The sequence below is a fragment of the Budorcas taxicolor genome, chromosome 2 (assembly GCF_023091745.1).
Source record: "Budorcas taxicolor isolate Tak-1 chromosome 2, Takin1.1, whole genome shotgun sequence".
Lineage (NCBI taxonomy): Eukaryota > Metazoa > Chordata > Mammalia > Artiodactyla > Bovidae > Budorcas > Budorcas taxicolor.
The window spans coordinates 28,414,440-28,429,972 of record NC_068911.1 but is presented as its reverse complement, the minus strand read 5'-3'; the positions used below and the strand labels follow the sequence as shown (position 1 = coordinate 28,429,972).

The window sequence follows — 15,533 nt, the reverse complement described above, 5'->3', positions numbered from 1 at the left end:
CTGTTTACCCTCGACTCGCGGTGTGACCCTGGGCAGGCCACTTGACCTCTCCAGCCACACAGTATGACATTCTCTCATTCTCAGAGGACACAGATGGATTACAGGGGCTTCTCTGACCCCTTCCTACCTGTCAGCCACCAGCCGCGGGAAACTGACTCTCTGGCTTTCATCCATGTGGGCGTCATTCTGAGCCACAAAGGGGCCCTGGACCCGGAAGGCCCTGACCACTGGCCCGCCCTGGAATGTCTCGGCCACGTGAGAACACACATACGAGTATCTGGCTGACTCCAGGCGTCTGAGCTGGCACGAGCTGGCCACGTATACGCTCTGAAGTGGGACGGCAGAGAAGTCACAAACACAGAGAGTCTGAGAAGCAGAGGGAGTTGTCACCAGCCAGCTGTGTGACCTTGGGTCAGTTGCCTCTCCTCTCTGGGCTCCAATGTTCTTGCAGAATCAGAGTTCCATGGGTCGTTTTAAAATCACCTGGGAAGCTTCAAAAACTCCCAGTGCCTCACCCCAGAACTATTAAGTTGGAATTTCTGGCATCATCAGCATGGCTTTGGAATTTTTGAAAAGCCTTCAAGTGAGTCTCAAGCACAGCCAGGGTGGAGAAAGCACTAATTTGTTGTATATGCCTCATTCTCAGCTCCAAGACCAACTGCTTCATGCAGGGCCAGTCATTGCGGGAACAAAGCCACAACAGGCAAGGAAGGCAGCTGGACAAGCCGAACGCATTCACTTAACTCGAGGATCACATGTCGGGTGCTGGGACCACAGTGATGTACGCAACATATGTTGTTAACTGCTTTGACATTGGACATGTTGTATAGCTGGCAGGGAGGGAGGAATCTGCCTTTGTTATCACCGGGCTGCATGCCAGGCTGTTTCCAAATACAGCTGACTCTTGAACAACATGGGTCTGAACTGCATGAGTTCACTTATTTGCGGATTTTTAGTAAATCTCAATAGTAAATACTACCCTATGACACAATCCAGGCTTGGCTGAATCTGTGGATATGAAGAAACTGTGTATACAGAGGAGTGACTGTAACCTCGAAACACATTTTCAATAGCAAGGAGGGTTGGTGCCTCTAATCTCCATGTTGTTCAAGGGTGAACTGCAGTATTCGGTCATGGTGAGGTGGGCGTTTGGAGGTGGGCAGTGATGTGAATATAGAACCAGTAAGCATCATTCACAGCCTATATGTAAGAATACCAGGGACTCAGAGGGATTAAGAAGTGGTCCAAGCCTCTACAGAACACAAGTGCCAGGACCTGGATTCAAATCCATCTCTGCCCAACTCCAAAGCTTCAGACAAAGGAAGCAGTTCCTCTCCCAGCTCCAGAGGGCATAGAAGAGACTTGGGATAGTTGTGGAGGGAAGTGATACCATGGACATTGTCTGGCTATCGTGCTGTTTTTTTCTACTTCTGATTTCCTTGAGGGGATGGGAGGTTAGCTGTCAATAATAAGATCTGATCAAGGAGGTAGTCACATGACACAGCCCTGCCAGGCAAAGTAAACTATCCCTTTGGTCACAGTGATGAGTTCAGGATGAACACATGCCCCATGAAGGGCCAATCTGAATCTTCCCTGGAACTGATGTATGATTGCCGAGCTGGAGAAAGGTTGCTTGTGCTGGGGTTGCTGAGGTGGGAGGCTGTAAGTACAGAGTTGCCACTGGGCCATCAGACCTGCCCTCTGGAGAAGGCAAGTGTGCAAAATTAGGCCAAGCAGAACTGAATAAGTGATTCTTAAATATTAGCATGGATTGGAATTATCTGGAAGGTTCTTTAAAATCCAGATTTCTGGGCCCCACCTCCATAGTATCTGAATCAGGGGGTCTTGGATGGGGCCTGAGAAGGTGTATTTCTAACTAGTTCCCAGGTGAAACTGATGCTTCTCTTCTAATAACACACTTTGAGATCCACTCAGGGGTGATATGGAGTGACAGCATCCTGATAACTGCTGATCCCCTACACCCTGGGAGCATAAGTCATTGAATTCGGTTCTTGCGTTTAAGCTAATTTCAGCTGGTCTCTGGTTTTAACCACTGAAAGAGTCTAGCCTAATACAACAGTCTTCAAGAGCTTGCAATGCCTCCTTGGTTTCCAGATCACTGGAGAACAGGAAGCTGATTTCAGCAGCAGCCTGATAAACTGTTAGACATGAAGAACTTAGATGTGAACATTTGAAAGACAGAGATGAGAGTAAGTGTTAGACTGTGGTGTCTCTGTCTCTGAGAATTCTTCTAGGGGTGGCCCCTAGATGTCCAGCTGTGTGGAACCTCTTACACTGAGTCCTGTCCAGAGACAGGGCCTGGTAGCGGTGACGTTGGATGACCCCAGGAGCCTCCTTGAGCTCTCCTTACCTGAAACCCAGCATAGAGGAGGAGCAGCGGCAGGATGGCCACGACAGCCAGTGGGGTGGCCACCGTCACCACCAGTCCAACCTCCAGGAGTCCGAAGGCGTACATCAGTAGAGACCGGAGTTTGTCTGGGATGTCCACATCTACTGTGTCTGTCTCCTTGGAGAAGCGGTTCAGCAGGTTCCCAACGGGCGTCCGCTCGAAGAAGCCAATAGGAGACCGGGCCACATCCCACAGCAGCCCCCGGAAGAGCAGGCTCGATGCCTGGATCCCACCGAGGAGCACTGTGGCCATGGAGGCAAACAGCCCGATTGCTGGGGACAGAGACATCAGGGCATCAGGGCTGGGGACCCCATCACCCCATGGTGGCTATCTTATGATCTGACCACCCTGACTATCCCTTGATGGAACCACCATGTGGAGGGTTGAATAGCGTCCCCCCTCCAAACTCATGTCTACCAGGAATCTCAGAAAGCAGCCTTATTTGGAAATAGTCTCTGAAGATATTTTTAGTGAATGAGCTTGAGACAAAATTATCCTGGATTTAGGGCAGGGTCTAAATCCAATGAGGAGAAGGCAATGGCGCCCCACTTCAGCACTCTTGCCTGGAAAATCCCATGGACGGAGGAGCCTGGTGGGCCGCAGTCCACGGCGTCGCCAAGAGTCGGACACGACTGAGCGATTTCACTTTCACTTTTTACTTTCATGCATTGGAGAAGGAAATGGCAACCCACTCCAGTGTTCTTGCCTGGAGAATCCCAGGGATGGGGGAGCCTCATGGGCTGCCGTCTATGGGGTCGCACAGAGTCAGACACAACTAAGGCAACTTAGCAGCAGCAGCTAAATCCAATGACTGGTGCCATTGGATAAGAAGAGAAGATGCTGTGAACGTGCAGTCAGTGGTGCACCACAAGCCCAGGTAGGCCAAGGAGGGCCGGCGACTGGCAGAAGCTAGGCGAAAGGCATGGGACAGTCTCTCCTTCAGAGCCTCCAAGAGGGACCAATTTTTGCTGACGCCCTCACTTTGGACTTCTGGCTTCAGAATTGTGAGAGAATACAATTTCTGTTGTTCCAAGCTACCAAGCGTGTGGTAATCAGTTTTATGGCAGCCCTGTTGTTCTTGTCGTTTAGTCGCTTAGTAGTGTCTGACTCTTTTGCAACCTCATGGACCGTAGGCTGCCAGGCTTCTCTGTCCATGGGATTGTTCAGGCAAGAATACTGGAGTGAGTTGCCCTTTCCTCCTCCAGGGGATCTTCCTGACCCAGGGATCGAACCCGCGTCTCTTGCATTGGTAGGTGGATTCTTTACCATTAGTGCCACCTTGGGAAGCCCCTGGCAGCCTTAGGAAACCAATATACCCACTTCCTCCCAGAGCCCAGCTATGTGCTTGGAATGGAGCTAACTTCACTCTCTGTTTCTAGAGAAGGGAGAATTTCATCCCTGGACAATCCAAACCTCTGCAGTTAGTTCAGGGGTGAACACATGACCCAAGTCAGACCAATAAGAGTGAGACCTGGGACTTTGCTAGGACTTTTGGGAAGAGGTGCTCACTTTTTTAAGGTGGCCAGACTAGAGCTGTGAGATACCATCTTACCACCAAAGCAGGTTGCCTGCCTGCACAGGAAGCTATCATAGAGGAAGAAAGTGAAGCTAATCTTCTAGCATTTGTTGAGCCTCTGGATTGAGCCATACCTGAAGCTAGTTACCTATGGATTCCAGTCACATAAGCCAATACATTCTCTTGCTGCTTAAACTAGGTTGAGACATATAGTTTTATATAGTTAGTACATTATACCTATATAGTTTGTAGCTATATTAATTTCAAATAGAGCAGACTTTAGAGTAAGGAAAGCTATCAGGTATAAAGAGGGCATTACATAATGATAAACATGTCAGTTCTTAAAAAGACAGAACAATCCTTAATGTGTACTGCCTAACAAAAGGGCATCAAAATATGTGAGGCAAAAACTGGTAGAACTGCAAGCAGAAATAGATGCATCCATTATCACAGTTAGAGACCTCAACTCCTCTCTATAAGAAAAGGACAGACGCAGTGGGCAGAAAATCAATAAGGATGGAGATGAACTCAATACCACCATCAGTCAACTGGATACAATGAACATCAACAGATCACTTCATCCAATGGCAGCAGAACACAAATCCCTAAGTTTATATGAAACATTCACTAAGACAGACCACATTCTGGGCCATACACCTTCACAAATTTAAAAGAGAAGAAACTTTACAATGTCTATCCTCAGACTGCAGTGGAATCACACAGAAACAACAAATACTTGGAAAATCCCCAAATACTTGAAGATTCAACAACACATTTCTAAGTAACACATGGGTCAAAGAAGAAACCTCATGAGACGTTTTAAAATATTTTAAACTAAATGAAAATAAGAACACAACTTATCAAATTTGGAGGAGGTAGTAAAAACAGTACTTAAAACAAATGTGTAGCACTGAATGGGGCTTCCCAGGTGGTGCGAGTGCTAAAGAACCCTCCTGCCGATGCAGAAGACGTAAGAGATGCAGGTTTGATCCTGGATGAGAAGATCCCTTGGAGGAGGGCATGGCTACCACTCCAGTATTCTGGCCTGGAGAGTCCCATGGACAGAGGAACCTGGGGGGCTCCAGCCCATAGGGTGGCAAAGAGTCAGACTGAAGTGACTTAGTGAGAGACTGATAGTACTGAATAAGTACATATTAGAAAAAAAGGAAGATCTAAAATTCACCATCTGAGCTTTCACCTTAGGAAACTAGAAGGAAGAGAAAACTGAATCCAAAATGAGCAGAAGAAAGTAAACAGTAAAAATCAATGAAATGGAAAACAGGAAATCATAAAGAAAATTAATGAAAACAAAGCCAAGTTCTTTGAAAAGATAAAAAGTTATTTAAAAAAGATAAAAAAGATAAGCTTATAGCCAGACTAAGAAAAAAGAGAGAGGAGACAAATTACTAATATCTGAACTTTTAAATAAAAGGATGTCATTACAGGTCCCATGGATATTAAAAGTATAATAAATGAATACTATGAATAACTCTATGCCTATAAATTTGACAACCTAGGAGAAATGGACCAATTCCTTGATAGATACAATCTACCTAGACTTATACAAGAAGAAATAATCCAAGTAGGCCTATTCAGAAACTATTAGAGAAACTGAATTGATAATAGCTTTCCAAAACAGAAAGTGCCAGACTCAGGTGAGTTCCTTGTTGAGTTCTAACAAATATTTAAGGAGAAATTAGATTAATCTCTACAATCTTTTTCAGATTCTCTAGAATTTCTTTCAGAGGATTGAAGCAGTGGGAATATTTCCTAACTTACTCTATGAGGTCAGCATTCCCTAAAGCCAGAATCAGACAGACATTACAAGAAAACTACATAGACCAATGTCTCTAAAGAATGGACATGTAAAAATCCTCAACAAAATAACAAATGAAATCTGACAATGTATGAAATGAATTATACATCATGACCAACCGGAATTAATCCCAGATGTGCAGAGCTGCTTCAACATTTGAAAAACCAATTAATGTAATCTACTACAGAGCAGACTAAAGAAGAAAAATCACATGATCATATCAATAGATGCAGCAAGAGATTATAAAATCCAGCACTTGTTCGTGACAAAAAAACAACCCCCCCCAAACAACAAAAACCTCTCTCAGTAACATATGACTACATTAAACTAAAAAGCTTTTGCACGGTGAAGTAAATTATCAACAAAATGAAAAATTAGCCTACTGAATGGGAAAAGTTATTTGCAAATGATATTTCTGATAAGGAGTTCATATCCAAAATATACTAAGAACTCATCCAACTCAATGTCAAAAAACCAAACCACCCAATTAAAAAATGCGCAGAGAATCTGAATGGACATTTTTTCAAATATTACATACAGATGGTCAATGGGTGCTTAAAAAGATGCTCACCATCACTAGTCATCAGGGAAACGTAAATCAAACCACAATGAGGTATCATCTCACACCTGTCAGAGTGTCAGCTATTCTCAAAAAGACAACAAAACAAGTGTTGGTGAGGGTGTGGAGAAAAGAGAACCCTTGTGTGCTGTAGACGGGAATGTAAACTGGTGTGGCCACGATGGAAAATTGTATGGGGACTCCTCAAAAAATTAAAAGTGGAACTTCCATACAATCCAGCAGGTCCATGTCTAGATATTTATTCCCCCAAAATGAAAACACTAATTTGAAAAGATATAGGCACCGCTATGCTCATTGCAGTATAATTTACAAAAGCCAAGATATGGAAGAAACATAAGTGCCCACTGATAGATGAATGGATATATAAGACGTAGCATATATACAACAGAATATGACTCAGCCAGAAAGAAATCTCCTGCCATTTGGGACAACATGGATGGGCCTGGAAGGCATTGTGCTAAATGAAATGACAGAGAAAGACACATCCTGTGTAGTTTGACTTATATGTGGAATTGAAAGAACAAAACAAACAAACATAGCTAAACAGAGTCACACATACAGAGAGAAAAACAGGAGGTTGCTATAGGGGAGGGGAGAGGAGGGAGGAGAGAAATAGGTCAGAGAGGTTAAAAGGGACAAATTTCCCTTCACGATATAAATGGGTGAAGAGGCATGAAATATATAGTGTGAGGTAATATTGTCCATAATTATATACTGTCTTTTTATGGTGACAGAGCATAACTAAGACTTCCCGTGGTCATCATTTTGAAATGCAGACAAATGTCAAATTACCGTGGAATTCAACAGGAAACTGGCATGAGACCAACAGTCAACCAGTACCGTAAGGGAAAGGTGCAAACTCTGGAGAGGAAGTAACGCAGCGTTGTATGTATTACACTTCAAAAACAAGCACACTCATATCAGATTTCTGGTCACCAGCAGTGAGGTATGGGGGGAGGGAGAACTGGATAAACGTGGTCAAAAGGTACAAACTTCTAGCTATTAGGTAAGTAAATACTAGGGGTGTAATGTGCAACATGCTAAATATAATTAACACTGAAAGTGAAAGTGTTAGTTGTGTCCAACTCTTTGCAACCCCATGGACTGCAGCGCGCCAGGCTCCTCTGTCCATGGGATTCTCCAGGCAAGCATACTGGAGCGGGTTGCCATTCCTTTCTCCAGGGGATCTTCCCGACCCAGGGATCGAACCTGGGTCTCCTGGATTTCAGGCATCTTCTTTACCGTCTGAGCCACCTGGAAGCCCTAATTAACACTGATGTATGTTGTATATGAAAGCTAAGAGAGTAACTCCTAAGAGTTCTCATCACAAGGAAAAATTGTTTAATATTTGTTTAACATTTTGTATCTTATACAGAGATGACAGATGTTCACCAAACTTATTGTGGTAATCAGTTCATGATGTAAGTCAAATCACGTGCTGCGTGTCAACTACATCAGTAAATGTGGAAGAAAAATACAGTATAGAAGTCAAAAAAAAATAAAAAAGACTGTGTGGTACTGGGTGAAAGCACAGACACTCAGATCCATGAAACAGAGGTCAACGTGTAGAGCGCAGATAATTGTAGGGCAGTGAAACTATTCCATATGACACTAATGGTGGATATATGTCATTATGCATTTGTCCAAGCCTACGGGATGTACAACTCTCAGAGTGAACCCTGATGAAAACTGGGGACTCCGGGGGACCTCCCTCCTGGTCCAATGGCTAAGACTCCGCACCCCCAGTGCAGGTGGCCCAGGGGGGATCCCTGCTCTCGGAGCTAGATCCCACATGCGGCAGCTAAAGATCCTGCATGCTGAAACGAAGATCAAAGATCCCACGTGCCTCAACTGAGGCAAAGCACGGCCACCCCCGCCCCAAAAAAAAGAAGAAGACTGTTAAAAAAAAAAAAAAACTGTGGACTTTAGGTAGCTAGGATATAGGTTCATTATCTGTGACAAACGCACCACTAGGGGGGATGTTGATAATGACCTAGGCTATATTTATGCCGAGGTGGGGGGTATGTTTCTATACCTTCTGCTCAATTTTGCTGTGAACCCAAAACATAAAGCTATTTAAAAAAAAAAAAAACAGAGAGAGAAGTTGGGGGCAATGATGGTGGGGAAGTGGTTCAGGATCCACCTCCTCTGGGGGTTGGGAGGGGGGCAGCGGCAGCCATGTAGGGCTGCTGGAAGCCACCAGCAGCCAGACTTTGGAGTGGTCCTCTGCTTGGGGGAAGGAGAGTCCAGCTGACCTGCTGCCCCACGTAAGTGCTCAGGTGCCCCCAAACCTGGGGGCCAACATTCTGCCTTTGCCAATGAGGCTGGGAGAGACTCTAAGGGGTCTGTAAAAGTAGGGACTTCCCCAGCCCCAGCTTAAGGATGCAGGTCTGTGTTTGCACCCAGGACGGTTGCACAGATGCTCAGGAAAGAGAGGGTGAGCCCGGGTGTGTAGGTGAGGCAGCCCCGAGGAACTCTTGGGTGCAGCTGGAGGATGGAGAGGGGTACCTTGGAGACAGCCCAGGAGCCCGAAGACCCAGCCCCGCAGGGCCGCGTGAGTCTGCTGCCCATCCACGGTGGGGTCGTCTGCCCACAGGCTCAGCCAGTAGCCACGGCAGAAGGAGGCCACTTGCTGGCAGAGGAAGAGGAAAAGTGCGTACAGGCAGAGCGGGGTGCCCACTGCTCGTAGGTAGGTCAGGTACACGGTAGCCTTCACCTGTAGCACACATAGGAGAGATGTGGGCAGAGTGACGTCCCAGGGGGAGACAGAAAGGGCCAGGGGCTCCCAAAACATGCCAACAGGCAGATGGAACCACCATGCAGTACCTCCCGCCTGGAGCACCACCTCCCCCAGGCCCGCCCGGTCTCAGGATCCCCTTCCTCTATGGCTCCCAGGTGGCCAGTGGGAGCCTTAACGGGACAGGCGGTGGCACTTTCTGGGTTGGGAGTGCTTATCTGAACACCTACTACAGACAGGCACGTGTCTCCATCCTCCTATTTCCCTCTTGAGAGATGGGAAACTGAGGCACAGCGTGGGTCAGTCATTTATTTAAGGTCTAGTTCCTACAAATATGAAATTCTGCATGCAGCTGCACCCAAAATGAACTTGTTCAAACCTGACCCCCATTGCTGTTGCTGACCTGCCCTTGACTTTCTCTTGCTCTCAGAAGAAATTCCGAGCCTCGGTACACCTTCTGACCTCACCTGCCCACTCTGCACTATCTGCCGGCCTCATGGGATCCTTCTCTCTGGCTTCTTCTCGCTTCAAGGCCTTGACCCCGGCGGTTCCCTCTGCCTGCAATGCTCTTCCCTGCTCTTTCCATGGCTGGTTCCTTCACCTCCTTCAGGGATGTCAGATGTCGCTCTTCAGAGCATCCTATCCAAGCAGGCCCCCGACTCTTGGTTGGTCCCTATCTCATCACTTTTCTTTATTTTCTTTATAGCATCTATCATTACCTGATATCACCTTTCTTATTAGCCTAATTGTTTCCTAACCCCACCACCACTGGCCTGCAATCTCCACCAAGGCAGAAACATGGTCTGGCACACGTGGGAGTTCTGAAAATGTTTGCTGGGTGGATGAGTAGGTGGATGGTTGAGTGGATGAATGGGTGAGTGAACAGGTAGATGGGTGGGTGGAAGAGTAAAAGAGTGGGTCTGTAAGAGGCTGGGTGGAGAGACGGATGGCAGCATGGATGGATGGGTGGGTGACTGGGTGAGTGAAGAGTTGGATAGCTGGGTGAGACAGATAGAAGCCTGAGTAGATGGGTGGGTGGAAAGGAAAATGGATGGATGGATGAATGAATAGGTAGGGAGTGGATGGGTGGACAAAGAAGCATAGGAAAGAAGAAATACTGTAAACTTCAGATTCAGACTGTCCTAAGTTTGAGTCCTGAGTGGTCACTTGCTAGCTGTGACAACACAGACAAATCTCTAAACTCCTTAAGGACTCAGTTTCTTCATCCCTAAAATGGAGCCATCATCATCTGAGTTTATGGTGGTTGTGAACATTAAGAAGTATGAAGTGTCTGGAATCTTACCTGGCACATAGTAGGTGGTCAATAAAGGTGAGTCATGCCCCCCAGCCTCTTCCCGCACCCAGTGCTGTGTGTGCTGGGAGGTCCCGAGCCCCGGGGGCAGCAGCAGCCATGGATGTGGGGGGAGGGGGGCACAGATGGTTACCCTGCCATACTGCGTGCGGTCCTTTCCTTTCGGCTGTCCTGGCCCCTCAGGATCATCCAGGGGAAGCCCTGTCTGGGCCTCTGAGGCAGCACTGTCCTTCTCAGGCACTAACTTCACGAACCTGTCATTTAGAGCAAATGAGGACAAATCAGCATCTCTCCTCATGGGGTGTACGGTAGCCACTGAGCCACTCACTCACTCATTCATTCATTCAACTAACACTGTGAGCACCAATTAGGTGCCACGCTCCCATTTTCCATCTGCAGTGCCAGCTAGATGCCACCTATTACCCCAGAGTCAGTCAAGCCTGTTCTCACTGAAGGAGCTTCTCGGCTTTCATTTTGGCCTGAGCATTGCTGCAATCATTTTGCACCAGCTGTTTACTCTCAGATTTGTCAGTCCAGGTTTTCAGGAAATCTGCTGAACACTTTCGGATTGTTCCTATTAACTGTGGCTGAGTAGGCAGATGACCTTAAGTATGAATTGCTATTTACTGTGAAACCATGGGCAGTTGACTAATCTCTCCGTGCCTCAGTTTCCTCAGATGTAAAATGGGGATAATCTATGTCTATCTATCTATCATCTATCAACCAATCATCTACCCATCCATCTATTTATTCATCTATCAATTTATCTTTGTGATATTGTGATTTATGTTAAGAAATATGTATTTGGTCTTTGACCCCATCCCTGGCACAGAGCTCCTAAAACCCTTGTAAATTCCTAAGTGAGAAGAGCCTTGAGAGCATCTCTGTTCTACTGAGATGACTCTGGGTGGGTTCCTGGATGGGGGCTGGTCACCAGAAAAACTAAGCCATGATTAGAAGCTTGGGATATTCAGTCCCACCCCAATTCTCCAGCGAGGGAAGAGGGGCGGGAAATGGAGTTAATGATGAACCATGCCTAGAGGTTGACACACCAGGCTCCACACAGACAGAAGCTCCTGTGTGTGGGACCCTCCCAGACCTCGCCCTGTGTGTCTCTTTATTTGGCTGTTCTATCTCCTTGATCACATCCTTCAATAAACTGAATGCAGTGGGCTATTTGAGCAAATTAATCAAACTCAAGGAGGGTGTGATGCAAGCCCTCGATTCTTCCCCAAGTAGGACAGAAGTTGTGTGAACCCTGGGGACCTACTACTTGTGACTGGCATCTGAAGTGGGGGGAGCAGGCTTGAGGGACTGAGCTCTTCGCTTGTGGGATCTGACATTCTCTCCAAGTGGTCAGCGTCAGAACTGCGTTCAATTGTAGGACATCCTGTTGGTGTTGGAGAACTGCTTGCTGTGAACGTTTGCGGGGGGTAGGGGAGCACCCATCTGGTGTCAGAAGTGAATGATGTAGTTGTGTGAGAGCTTCCCTGATGGCACAGTGGTAAAGAACCTCTCTGCCAATGCAGGAGACACAGGTTTGAACCCTGGGTTGGGAAGATCTCCTGGAGAAGGAAATGGCAACCCACTTCAATATTCTTGCCTGGATGATCCCATGGATAGAGGAACCTGGCAGGCTATAGTCCATGGGGTCGCAAAAGAGTCGGACACAACTTAGCAATGAAAAGACAACAATGATGGAGAGAAAGGGGGTGGATGATTAGCAAGTTTTTCCAATACAATATTCATCTACCTACATCTATGTATCTGTTTTTCTCTGTCTTGCTATTTATGTACCTACCTAGCTACTTACCTCTCTACCTATTATCTATCTACCCATCATCTAGCTACATGTCTATCTATCTGCTCTTACTTAGGATACTATACACCATGGGCCTGCCCAGCAAATGGCCCAGGAGTGCTCTGGGTGACTGGCTGTGATGGGAGGAACTGGGCCCAGCCTCAAGGACTGAGGCCCCTCCACTGTCCCTTGTAGTCCCCCAACGATTGGCACTTAAGTTCTCCCTCTCTGGCACCCAGTGGTCTTCTTGTTCTCTTTTACAAGGTCACTTTCCATAAAAATGGAGCGCATAGGTGGTCCGTCCCCCTGTTGCAGATGGCACCTCAGTGAGTCCATCAGTGAGTGGCTAGAGGGAGCCGGAGAAAGGGGGACACCAGGCCTCCCCCTGGTGACCCCGCCAGCACCAAGTGATGCTGAAACCCCTCAAAGCATGAGCCACAGGGCCTGGCACGGACATTAACAAGCATGGTCTGACTCCTTCTTTGCATCGGCCCTGCCCCACTACGGCCACGAGACAACTCTGACAAAATCCACGGCCTTCATCACACCTGAGATTGGTCATTCTGTGAAAGGGACACATGGGGACTTAGTTATTTTGGCTAATTGACCGGTCAGCGGTCTCTGGTGAGTCGTCCTGCACTGGGCCCCGTGGTGGGTCTTCAGCAGGTGTTCAATCCAGAACGGTTGGGGCTGCCCCACCCTCCTGAGATGCAGGCGGTATAACACTGCACCTCTGCTTTGGCCTCGGCTTTCGGGCCTTCCCTGTGCTCAGCACCACAGCGAACTCACCTCTCTGATCCGCCCTCAGGCCTCCCACCTGCAGCAGAGCCTCTGGGGTCTTTGGCACCGGCCGGGCATTCTGTTTCTGCAAGGTCAAGGGAGCCGCGTCACTCGATGCAGGTCAGTGCCTCGGGGTCCAGATGCTGGCTATGATGCACACTGGCTGTGCTGCTTCCACTCGCTGAGCGTCTGCGTCCTCTCACCTGGCTCCTTCTCTCTCACTCCGTCCTCCCTGAGTTCTTCCTGGAACCTCATTCATTCACTCACTTATTCACTTGGCAAAAATAACCAAGCATCTGCTATGAACTTGGGGCTGGGAAACAGCAATAATCACTGCACCAAGTCCAACCGCTTGAGACCCCCCAGTGCCCTCGCACAAGCAGTTCACTGTTTCTAGAATGTTCTTTTCCAGGTAGCTCTCACCCAAACTCAGATGTCCTCTCCCCAAGGAAGGACCCTCCTGCCCACCATCCCCCAGGCTGGGAGGGTCCTATCTTCAAGCCCCAGGTGGGTGACACAGTGAATCAACGTTTAGGGACTTTACCACGGTGAGCCACTGCTTAGCAGAGGAGGCGGAGCCTGGGATGGGGGAAAACTGGCTGTGAGCCCCAACTCTGTCTTGCAGGGGCAGCAAACAGCATACAGATGGAGGTTCAAACCCTGACACTGCCACTTACGAATCAGGTCAACATGGACCAGTTCTTGAACTTCCGGGCTTCTGTTCTCATCTAAAAAACGGAGGTTCCTGGTGTCATACATCAAACTCCCACTGGCTATCTATTTTACATATGATAATGCATGTGTTTCAAGATGAAGCTCTGTGATAACCTGGAGGGTTGGAGTGGGGAGGGAGGTGGGAGGGGGGTTCGGGAGGGAGGGGACACAAGTATGCCGGTGGCCGATTCATGTGGCTGTATGGCCAAGGCCATCATAATACTGTAATTATCCTCCGGTTAAAATAAATAAATATTTTTTTTAAGGAAGGTGAGTACAGTACTGAGCTCACAGGTGCTAAGTGGTGATTAAATGAGTTAATGGAGGTGACCTTGGCAGTTCTTTATCATCACTGTGGCTGAACGTGGATCACTGACTTTCCTACCAGAACACTGTCAATTTTTCCAGTAAGGATTATGTTCTCTGGGTAGGTAGAACCCCTAGCTGGCATGCCCAGGGCCTCTGGCCTCAAGGCACCAAGTGACCTCCTTGCTCAGTCCCTGTAGCAGTTACAAGCACAGACTTGGGAGCCGAACACACCCAAGTTCTAATCTTGAGGTCTTGGGCAAATTATTTAACTCTCTTTTGGCTGAGCTGCTCCTTGGAAAAGTGGCTGCGATAACTGCACAACAGGATGGACTCACAGAGCAGTCTAGTGAGCACGTTGTGGGCCTCTTCCTGCTCCGACCTGGACCCCGCTGCTGAGCCCTGGCGGCCCCATCCCCTTCCTCCTTGGCCACCACGAGGCCATGGGGGCGCTGGATATGCTTGGGATCTGGGGTGGTGGGTCCTGTCTGCGGGCTGGCGGCAGTGGGCGCCCAGAGTCCACAGCTATGCCCTGAATCTGCTGCCCTAGCACCTGGTCCTGAGGAAGCTCTCGGCCGGGACATTCCATGCAGCATGGGGGATTGAACGCATAGCCCCGGGACCAGGAACCCAGAGTCTTAACCACTGGACTGCCAGGGAAGTCCCACCCAACAATGCTTCTGATAACGCTACGTAACTCAGTAGGATTAATCATGGCAGAAATAATAAACTCAGGATGAATCTCCTGCCCCAACACGAACGTCAAACTTTCAAACTGCTGGCAATTCATTGAGCAAGTGCATATCCCCCATCTAGTAACAAAATCAAATAATACCTCTGTGGTACACAGCACCCACAAAAAACACAAAACTTTCTTGTGTGGCTGTCTTGAAGATTTGCATGAATACCTACTTATATATACCTACTTGTTCTGATATAAAATGCTATAATTTACTTACCACTAAGTTACATTTGCCAATCAGAGCTACATTCTTATTGCCTTATTTGGTATATCACAGTACATCTAGGTATTCTAGTCTGTTTTCAGTCACTAAGTCATGTCCAACTCTTTGTGATCCCATGGACTGCAGCTCACCAGGCTCTTCTGTCCATGGAATTTTCCAGGCAAGACAACTGGAGTGGGTTGCCATTTCCTACTCTAGGGGATCTTCCTGATTCAGGGATCCAGCCTGCATCTCCTGTGTTGGTAAGCAGATTCTTCACCACTGAGTCACCAGGGAAGCCCTCGTACTATACTTGACCTTCCCTGAGAGCTCAGCAGGTAAAGGATCTGCCTTCATGCCAGAGACACAGAGGACATGAGTTGGATCCCTGGACTGAGGAGCCTGGTAAGCTCAAGTCCAAAGGGTTCACAAAGAGTCGGACACAACTGAACAACTATGCACGCATGCACTTGACCTTGGCCAAAAGGCTGAGAAGCTAGTCTAGGTATATCATATTTGGGCCTTGTTACTCAAAATGTGGTATATTGACCACAACCATCAAAAGCCTTTGAATCCCAAAATCTTCATGGGGAGAGCTTGGAATGGCATTTTAAATG

At 47.6% G+C, this 15,533-nt stretch overlaps 1 protein-coding gene across 1 annotated transcript in view; it reads right to left on the bottom strand.

Moving 5' to 3' along the window:
* The window catches only part of ABCC6 (ATP binding cassette subfamily C member 6), a 65,294-nt gene that overhangs the window by 10,448 nt on the left and 39,313 nt on the right, over positions 1-15,533 (bottom strand). Inside the window, exons 20-25 of the mRNA XM_052635750.1 lie at positions 13,630-13,680; positions 12,962-13,037; positions 10,505-10,625; positions 8,831-9,038; positions 2,372-2,682; positions 128-327 (exon numbers count right to left, since the gene is read on the bottom strand). Coding sequence (XP_052491710.1) covers positions 128-327; positions 2,372-2,682; positions 8,831-9,038; positions 10,505-10,625; positions 12,962-13,037; positions 13,630-13,680 — 967 coding nt within the window. The remainder of the gene's footprint in view (positions 1-127; positions 328-2,371; positions 2,683-8,830; positions 9,039-10,504; positions 10,626-12,961; positions 13,038-13,629; positions 13,681-15,533) is intronic.